Below are 9,778 nucleotides of genomic sequence, written 5' to 3' on the forward strand. Positions count from 1 at the left end.
TCTCTCTCCCCCACCACCGGACCCCGACCCCCCCTCGTCTTACTCACGAATTTCCGTCCCTCCAACTGCCAGGACCGCACCAAGCAGTGTTCGTGCGTGTGTGTTTGTGTATGTATATATACATGTGTGTGGGTGTGTCAGCAAAAATATTTTTTTGATTAAATTCTTGGCGCGAAAGCTGGACGCCAAAGTTTAGAGCTCTGCCTCCCTAGTCGGTGTCTCGCAGGGCAGGGCCCGCCCCGGCCCCGTCGTCCTGCCCCCAGCCCTGCGGTCCGACCGGCCGCCGGGCCGGGCGCTGCCACTGGCTGCCACTGGCTGCCACTTAGCGAAGCAGTCCCGCCGGGGCGCGCTGGCATTCCAGCCAAAGCTGCAGCCAACCTGAGCCAGCAGACGGTGCGGCGTGGGCGGAGCGTGGCGGCGCGGCACCCACACCAGAACTAGCGCGCAGACCTGCTGCGCCTCGCCCCGTCCAAAATCCCTTGCCAAGGGTGCTGGCAACTGTTGTCGACATGCTGAGCAGCTTTCGGCCACGTACCCGACACTGCTTTGCGTCTCGTGGCTGCCGCGCCTCTTGGGACTCTCGGCGCCCCGTGTTGCACGTGGCCGACTCGTCGTTTCCTCGTACCGGGGCGGACCGAGCAAATGTTTTGAACATCCGAGCGAAATTTCAATTTTGGCTGACCACATCTCTCACTTAAACGGTTCGCGTGACGGGCGTCATGCACACGCACAAAATAAGTAAAATTTCTGAAATTGAATATGAAAAAAAAAAAACTGTTGTTGAAACGAGGAAATTTGTGGCGCCAGAGGTGGAGACTGGAGCGCGGAGTAACGAAGTGCATTCCGTTTTTCCGGGTGCCTCGTCACGACATGTGCACGAGCTGAAGGGGACCGGGATGAACGAAAAGGGGAGGGGGGGACAGGCGGAGGGAACTGGACAAATTTCACCCCGGTCTTTATACCGTTTCCAGCGAGCGAGCTGCACGTCGCATGGGCGGGATTCCAGGGAAAGAGAGAGAGAGAGAAGAGAGAGAGAGAGAGAGAGAGAGAGAGAGAGAGAGAGAGGGGGGGGGAGAGAGCATTTTTCCTTTTTCGAACGAGAACGTTTTTACGGTGGCGCGCGTGTGTGCATTGAGCAGTGCCGCTTTTATATCGCATTCGTCCTTTACATCGTCGTCCGGATCAAAACCCGCGCGCGCGGCCTGGTCGGGGCCCCGGCCGCCACGGCCCCAAACCGAGAGCAAGCGGCGCCGAGCAAACCGCGACCCAAGGTAAAGCCTGTCCCCGGCACAAAGCAAGCACGACTCGTGCCGCCTCCAGTGGCCTGGCTCCCGGGTTCGACTCCCCGCCGATTCCGCTCCGCAAAAGACTCTCTCGTTCCATTGTTGCCATATTTTTCCGCGTAAAGTTCCACCTGCGGGCAGTTTGCTCGTTGTTGTTGTCAACGTGTGAAGGTCCCAAAATATCCCCCAAGGTTGTACACCATAACACATCCCTTCCCCCCTCCCCGGTTTTTGAAGCAGCTCCATGTCCTTCTCGTCCTGTTTTGCTGAGCAAGGACACGAGGCGCGAGGCGTGCAAAGCGTGCCGTGGGTGCGGAGCAGCGCGGCGTTTTGTTTGTCCCCCAGTGTACTGCCCGAGGCTGCAGCGCCGCGTAGCGCCGCGTAGCGCCGCGTAGCGCCGCGCCGGAGTCCGTCTGCAAATAAATGCGGCTTCCCGACGGGAAAAGATGCCGCGTTCTAGCGCTCCGATTTGCGAATCGCAGGTTAATTTGGAGCAAGATGCCGCTCAACAGCGAGGCGGACATTCCCCCCCCCCCTCTCTCTCTCTCTCTCTCTCTCTCTCTCTCTCTCTCTCTCTCGCTGCAGACCTGTAGCGCCTGCAGAAGGGAGGATAGGCAAGCCCGCCCGGCGCCCGTGCCCGCCGCGTTGCCTACCCCGAGTCTCGCAGGCGCTCCCACTGCAGCCGGGCGATTACTATTACTCACCGAATGTGACGCTGGTTGCCGCAGGGCGTGCTGGGCCTCATGAGCGGCATCCTGGGCCGCTGCTTCTTCCGGCGCTGCTACCAGCTGTTCGGCGAGGCGCTGGACCTGCTGGCGCTCCTCAACGGCTCCATCAACTTCATCCTGTACTGCGCCATGAGCCGCCAGTACCGCCAGACCTTCCGGCAGCTGTTCGTCGCGCCCTGGGCCTTCAAGGGCTCCAACAACGCCTCGCCGGCCTCGCCCAACGCGTCCACGGCCAAAGGGTCAGTAAGCTTGGACACTGATGAATAGAGCGGCAAGGAAAACGCTTGTTTCAAAAATTGATATCGGCTCGGTTTGTTGGATTGATGAACTCTTTTTTTTTGCTTCCAGCGCCCTGCCGAACGGCTTTGCGCCGAGGGCACCTGCTGCAAACGGGGTGCCGTCGGCGGCCAGCCCCAAGGCCAGCCCCGCCGCAGGCACCGCGACCGCACGTCCCAGTAGGGCGGCCGTCTCCAACGGGAACGGGTCCGCCACCGCGGCCGCCTCCACCGCCCCCGCCGCCCCCGGAACCTCCGCCCCCGGCGTGCGGCCGCCACAGAGCACGGCGCTGTGACTGCCCGCCGGCGACACCTGCGCGACGACGCGGCGCCCCGACGATCCCGCCTCCGTGCCCGCGAATAAGCGGTGACTTTCGTTGTTGTTTGTCCAACAACAACAAAGACACGTGTGTTTAATGCGGGGGAGCGTGCTGCAGTGTGCCGGACCCCTGGTACCTGCAGACTTATATTCCGAGAGTCGTTCGCCATACCCCCTGTTGAGAGCGAGAGAGACAGAGCGACGGAAATTACTCTCGGAATCAGCCCGCCCTGGGGCCGGCCTTCCTTTCAAGATGTGCCCGACAAAGCGGTCCACGAGACACACTGCCGGGCCGGGCCGTTTGCGCCATAAAGGCACACTACTTATTTCGCGACGAAGAAATGGGGGCAGAAAGTGAGGGAAAGGAAAAGACATCGAACGCCATCAAAGTACTTATCTGTGCTATAGAACCGGACCCACAAGCTCAAAAGTAGGGCAGTTGTTGACACTGCGGAAACTGTCGAATAAGTGTCTTACTTTGTGTCAGTTTGGCTCCAACCAGAAAAAAAAATTATCAGAAATTATCGTTTATTACTGTTGTTGATAAGGTGATATTGCTTCGCGCGGTTTGTGTACACTAGCTAGCAGAGCGTTTACGTGTAGTGAGGATGTATGCTTTTTTGGACGAAATGTGCACGAAGAAAAGATAATGCCTGAGAATAAAATGTGAGCCACACTATAAAACTGAAAATTTAAATCCGCGTCTTCCGGCCGGCTCCTCTAAATCCCTGCCGCTCCGCACCGCTCCGCACACATCGTTAGTCTGAATGAACCGGCCGATGCCTCATTATGCAGCCCTGCAGGCTGATGCCGAATAGACGCGCGCTCTGTCTCTCTCGCACTCGCGGGATCTTGCCGACGCGGTGCGAGAGAGACGGCGACGACTGTCCCTTTTCGGCGGCGGCCCGCTGTCCCGCGACGTGCCGCCGAGACGCGCGTGCTGCCGCCGACGTGGCGAGGATCACGGCCTCCAACGGCCGCCCTGGCGCCATCACGCGGGGGCAGCCGGCACCAGGCTGCGCCTCGCCAGCGCCTCGCCAGCGTCGGGGGTAGCGACGACTCACAGTGGGCTAGAAGACCGGGTGGCGGCCGAAGCTCTGGACGCGTTTCGAGCTCTAGAGTCGCAAAACAAGACTCGAACCGAACGTGTGACCCCGCCAATGGATTCCTCGTTCGGAGAGCAATCCATTGGTGGGTTCACACGAATGGTGCTAACGACTGCTGTTCGGACGACGGATATGAGCCCAGAACATGACCACACTCGGAAAAATTAACTCAGCAAATGTGCTCCCAAGCATGCAGCTCGAGTGTGACAGCTCGTGTCACAAGTATGCCAAGTTATTCAAGCAAATGCATTACACGCGATACACATTCTCAATCGTCTCGTTGAGCATTGACTTGTTGCCTGCTGCACAACCTTCGCCCGCGGCGCGTATACCCCGCGCCGAGCCGAGCAAGGGGTAGCGCCGCCGTCGGGCACTTCCAGCGGAGGCTGCTTCGACCAGTACCGCCCCCTGCAGGGTGCGGGCGGAACCGCCGCCGTGTCGCTACACTGCAGACTGAGAGTCGCGTTCGTCGCTCTGTCTCCCTCGCGCCTTCATGACGGGGCGGTCCATGAGTGCGAGGGAGACAGCGCGACGACAACGACTCTGGGAATGAGTCTGCCGCCGGGCCGGGCGGCCTGGTTCCCCTAATCGGATGTCGTCGCGGGGGGCGCGCCGCACAGTAACAACACCATCCATTGGCGGCATAATGCGCCGTGTTTACATCCGCCTCTTTCCCGCGCCTTTTCTTTCTCGAGGCGTGCGTCTCGAGATGGCGGCGCGGAGATACTCCCCGCTTCATAAATCGCGCCGCGCCACGCCGCGCGCTAAATATTGCGAAAGGGTGTGCGGCGGTGGGGATGGGGGATCAGGCAGCGGCGGGGAAGTGCCTATCACATTCGCACACACCGACACCACCCGCACGCGCGCGCGCGCGCGCACACACACACACACACACACACACACACACACACACACACCTGCCCCGCGAATCCCCTCGTTTAGCCTCGTGCCACGCCGCCAAACCTGGCCATATTTCGCACTCCAGTCTGCCCTCCCCCCCCCCCCCCCCCCCTCGGCAAGGCCGGCCCGGCCGCTGCTCTTTGGCATGCCAGCGCGGCGTGGCGGAGCTGCTGGAGGCTCCAGCGTGCTTCCTGGAGGGACTGATTCGTCGCTCTCTGCGAGAGAGACAGAGCGACGAAGACGATTCTCGGAATCGGTCTCCAGCGTGCGCCAGCGGGAGGGCGACCGGGGGCAAGACAGACCGCCTGGCTGTGGCGGAAGGCGGAGAAAAAATTTTCACGACGCGGCGTGCATTTGCATGTGGCGGGCCGCTGCTGTTGCAGTCTTCCGTTTCACCTCGTTCTGTTCCGTTCCGTCCGTTTCGTCCGTTCCCCCGGTCCGCGTGTCCGTCGCTGCGCTGCGTGAGTTATTGCAGGCGCGCCGTGCTTCGTGCCTACACCGCCGCGCCCCCTGCAGGTCCTTGACGTCCTTGACGCCGCGGAGCTGGCCCCGCTGGAGACACCCCGCCCCCACCCCCCACTCCCCTCTCCCTGACGCTTTTACCGTTTTCCCGCGTGTCGCACGTCGCGCTCAACGACCGGCAGCGCACGTGGGAATCTTGAAAAATACACACGCCGCGCCGTGCCGAGCCGCGCCGCGTCGGCCACGTCCCTCGCGACGTCAAACCGACGCCACGCCTCGCGACGCCACGCCACGCCACGCCACGCCACGCCACGCCGCGCCACGCCACGCCCCCGCGCGACACGCGGCGGCCTAAGCAAACAAAATGTCATATCAAGGGGGAGGCCCGCGTGGCAGATGAGCGGGATAGACCCTTTCGGAGTGGGCAATATGGAGGCGAGGGGAGGGGGAAGGGGGAGGGGGAAGGGGGGGGGAAGGGGGAGGGGGAAGGGGGAGGGGGAAGGGGTAGGCACCAAAGAGGCAAACACGCGCCGCCGGCACGGGAGTCATGTCCTGGAAGGAATGGCAGGGAAATGAAAAGGCCTGATCCTGGAAGCGTGTGGAAGGGCTGCTGCTGCTGGAGGCTGGAGTTTGAGGCGTGCTGGAGGCTTGGCTGGAGGCAGGGGCTGGCTGGGGTGACTGGCTGCCTGGCGTGCTGGCTGGCCCTGCCCAGTAGAGCCGCGCTGACGCGTTGACGACAGTGAGGTTGAACGCTGGCCGCGGTCTCATACAGCGTGGGCCAGCAGAGCGATACCGAGAAAGCGCTCCGTCTCTCTCGCACACCTATTCGGGGTACGCGCCACGTGAGCGAGCGAGGTCACGAGTCGAAATCGACTCTCAGAACCAGGCTGCAGTCTGGTCGCCACGATGGCGAAGAGACGAGGCGTCATCGCGCCCCTTGCATTCCATTCCATTCCGGTCGATTCGGCATTTACCTCCCGGATGACGATTATGGAATAGTTTCGCGGTTTCCCGGCCTTTGTCGGCCTTTGCCGCCCCGGCCTCGCCAGGCTGCCAGGCCGCTCTCGGCACGTCCACCGCGGCCACCGCGGGGCAGGCCGGGCAGGCCGAGCCGGCGGAGCCAGGGGCGTTATCATGCGTATCACGCTGCCGTCAGGGGGAGAGGGGGGATGCGGCGGGGCCGGGGACAAGCGTTCTGATTGCCCGTTCACCAATGCAGCCCCCCACCATGCCCCGCCAGGCCCCGCCATGCCCCACCATGCCCCGCCAGGCCCCGCCTGGTGCGCTGTCTCTGTGGGGTCTCTGTGGCGCGGCCAGAAATATTGCAAATGGAAGTATTGGCGCACAGAGGCGAGTCTTTTGTTCCCGTTGTCTGGGTCGGCTCTGTTTTCTTTGTGCGCGCGCGGGTGTGTATACACGTGCATATGCGTGCACACGTGTGTGTGTGTGTGTGTGTGTGTGTGAGCACGCCTTTTCCTCTTCCCCCCGGTGGTATAGCGTAACCCAATGACGCACTCGCGTTTGATCGTTGATTTCGAAAGAAATTGTACGGCTGGTCGGGCCGCGGATCGAGCCAGCCCGGCCGACGAGCACTGCCAGAAAGGATGCAGGCACTGCCGGGCTGGCAGACGAGCAGGTTCGCGTGACGCATCGCACAGTGGGCCAGAGGACCGGTCGCAGGCAGTCAAAATCCCGGACGCCCCGTGTGGCCCGAGACCTGGTAAAGATGGTGTTATTTTGGCGTTCTTCGGACTCCAAATGTACTTTAAATTAACACCAAAAGGACACCATAAAAGCACGCTAAAATAACTCCGTAATTACATCAAATGCATTTGGTGTCAACGCGGCGTTATTATGGAGTTTTTTTAGTGTAAAATGGCTCGTTTTTTCACCAAAAGAACGCCATAATAATACCAAAGCAGAGGACAGCCATAGAGAAAAATGACAAAAGAGAGACGGCAGGTGTTGATCCCCAGATCTGCGACACGGCAGTTTCGTGCGGAACCGCTTGGCCAGAGCGACTCCGAGAAGATGAGCCGCACGGCAGCTATATGTCGTGCGTTGTGCCGCGCTCGGACTTAGCCCGAATCCCCGCGGCTGGAGCCCAATCTTGTTTCTATAAACATGTACTCGTACAGTGTAGCAGACCATTACAGGTTCCGTCATGTTTATAGAAACAAGATTGGGCTCCAGTTCTATGTTTTTGGTGTTAATTTGAAGTACATTTGGAGTCCGAAGAACGCCAAAATAACACCATCTTTACCAGGTCCCGGGCCACACGGGGCGTTTTGAGCTTCAGAGTCGCTAAATGGGACTCGAACCGAACGTACGACCCCACCAATGGATTGCTCTCCGAAAGAGGAATCCATTGGTGGGGTCACACGCTCGATTTGAGCCCTGTTTAGAGACTTAAGAGCTCAAAACGCGTCTAGAGTTTTGGCCGGTCTTCTGGCCCACGGTGCATTGCTACCCGTCGCTACCTCATGCTCCGTTTCGGTCCGTTTCCCTGTTGCGATAAAATGGAGGTTCAGCGCGGTCTGCCCTCCTACCTACCTACCTACCCCCCCCCCCCCCCCCCCCTGCGGCCGCGTCGCGACGCGTCGTCGAGATGCGCCGCCTGAGCCGTGGGCCCGCCAGCCTCCGCCTCTCCACTCGGCCTGTGGCAGCCCAAGCCCAAGCCCTCTCGCACTCCACCCGAAAAACACGAAAAAAAAAAATGTTTCTTTTCAGCATTTCAATGAGAGACCAGCACGGCGCGGTCCGCACGACGACGCCCCGCCGCGCGACCACCCATTCCCCATTTCGGCTGCGGATATTGACGGGAGGGGAAGGGGGGGGGCCACCGCGGGGCCGGCAAATGAATAATGTCGAGTATGAGAAATTGAAGAGAACGCGCGCGTCGGCGTGCAGCAGCGCCCGTGCAGAGAGACAGAGAGAGAGAGAGAGAGAGAGAGAGAGAGAGAGAGAGAGAGAGAGAGAGACGCGGCCGCATCGCTCCGAAAAAGGGAACCGAAAAACGGGTCTACTTGAGCTCGGCGTCCTCGGCCGTCGTCCCGCCGTCGGGCCGCTCGAGTGCCCTACATTCCTACATTAATCCGATGACCAGAGGACATGCGGAGCGAGGCACGCCCGTAATGAAGTATGCCTCTGCCACGCTCCCACGCTCCCACTACGCTCTCTCCCACGCCCCGCCGCGCCACGCTCTCACTCGCGCCGTCGTGGTGTGCGCCGCACTCATAAATCTCTTTTCCCCACATTTCCATAATGGGAGAGTCACGATGTAAGCGCACGGCTTTTCTTTCATTCTCGCTGCACGCCGTCCGCCGCCCCGCCCCGCCCCGCCCCGCCCCGCCCCGCCCCGCCCCGCCTGGGCCGGAGCCGCCTGCTCTTTCCGTCGTGCCGTGTTCTCAGCCCACCCGTTCCAAAATTGGCGTCACTGGCCACGGCCTTGCCACGGCCTTGCCACGGCGCACAGCACTGCTTGGAAGCTGGAAACCCAGGCCAAACCTCGCCCACGCCTTTCTCATCCCTCGATGTCACAAAGAAGCCTGTTAGCTATTAGCAGCGATCCAGGTGGTCCCCAAAATGCAACACGTTCCGGGCCGCTTGGAGGACTGGAAGAAATCGTGGCGTTTGAGACCCTCGGTGACGGATGGGCGCGCAGCCTCGGCGACGGTGGTGACGGCGACGGTGGCGGCGGCGCAGCGGCGGGTGGCCCAATCAATTATTCAAATATGACTTGTGCGTCTGTGTGCATGTCCGGCTCCCCCTCCCCCTCTTCCCGGTTTTCCCTGTCCGCTGAACGTGAGCGGGAGGGAGGGGTGGGAGGCAAGGGCGGAGCATGGGGCGTTTCCTGGGCATTTTACCCCAGTGCCTTTTTGGCCTCACAGCTTTGAAGGGAAAGGCCGCACCAGCCAGCCCTTGCCTCGCCTTGCCCCTTGCACTGCACCCTCCCTTCGCCCCGCCGCCCTCGGCAGCCCTCGGCAGCCCTCGGCCCTCCAGCACTCGCTTCAAGAGTCCCGTCTGCGAGCAACCCTTCCCGTCGTCCTGTTGCCCTTCCGTTTGACCCTCTGATTGACCCCTTCCGCGACAACGCACCGGGGGAGCCGGCAGAGGCAGACAAGAGAAGCGCCCCACCCTCCGCCGCGACGCGCGTGCCCTCCAGGTATCCTTTCACATGCATGGAATACATTTTTTTGTTGGGTAATCCTCGCGCGCTCCGCACGGCCGTGGCGGGACTTGGCGGGGCGTGCTGCGCGGCTGGCTGCGGTGGGGCGGGGCGGGGCGGGGCGGGGCGGGGCGGGGCGGCCCGGCACCGCGGTCCGCGACTGCTCGCGGTGCCGGCCACCTCCTTCCACGCCGTCACGGCCTCATGCCTGGCGCCGCGCTGCGCTGCGCGCCCACAAGCACGCCGCCACGAGCGTCGTCGCGCCGTCCGCCCGGCGTCGCGCGCGTCGCCTCCACACTTCTTCATTTAAATGATAATATCCTCACCGAAGACGCGCCGCTTCGGAGCCAACTCGCCGCGGTAGATGAGGACGGCCCGAAGGAGGGGCGGAGAACAATGCGGACGACGAGGAGGACCAGGACGAGGACGACGGCCACGGCCTACTGGAGAAACAATAAGGAAAGCAGACGACGCACGCCACGTGCCGAAAGTAACCAAGCCTAAACTCACCGGTAGAACAATTTCGTTCAAGCGTGA

At 61.6% G+C, this 9,778-nt stretch overlaps 1 protein-coding gene across 1 annotated transcript in view; it reads left to right on the forward strand.

Annotated features, from left to right (window-relative positions):
* The window catches only part of LOC117646282 (sex peptide receptor-like), a 34,321-nt gene extending 31,739 nt beyond the window's left edge, over nucleotides 1-2,582 (forward strand). Inside the window, exons 6-7 of the mRNA XM_034387125.1 lie at nucleotides 2,012-2,250; nucleotides 2,360-2,582. Coding sequence (XP_034243016.1) covers nucleotides 2,012-2,250; nucleotides 2,360-2,582 — 462 coding nt within the window. The remainder of the gene's footprint in view (nucleotides 1-2,011; nucleotides 2,251-2,359) is intronic.
* The last annotated feature ends 7,196 nt before the right edge of the window (nucleotides 2,583-9,778 follow it).

The sequence above is a fragment of the Thrips palmi genome, unplaced genomic scaffold (genome assembly GCF_012932325.1).
Source record: "Thrips palmi isolate BJ-2018 unplaced genomic scaffold, TpBJ-2018v1 HiC_scaffold_19, whole genome shotgun sequence".
Classification (NCBI taxonomy): domain Eukaryota; kingdom Metazoa; phylum Arthropoda; class Insecta; order Thysanoptera; family Thripidae; genus Thrips; species Thrips palmi.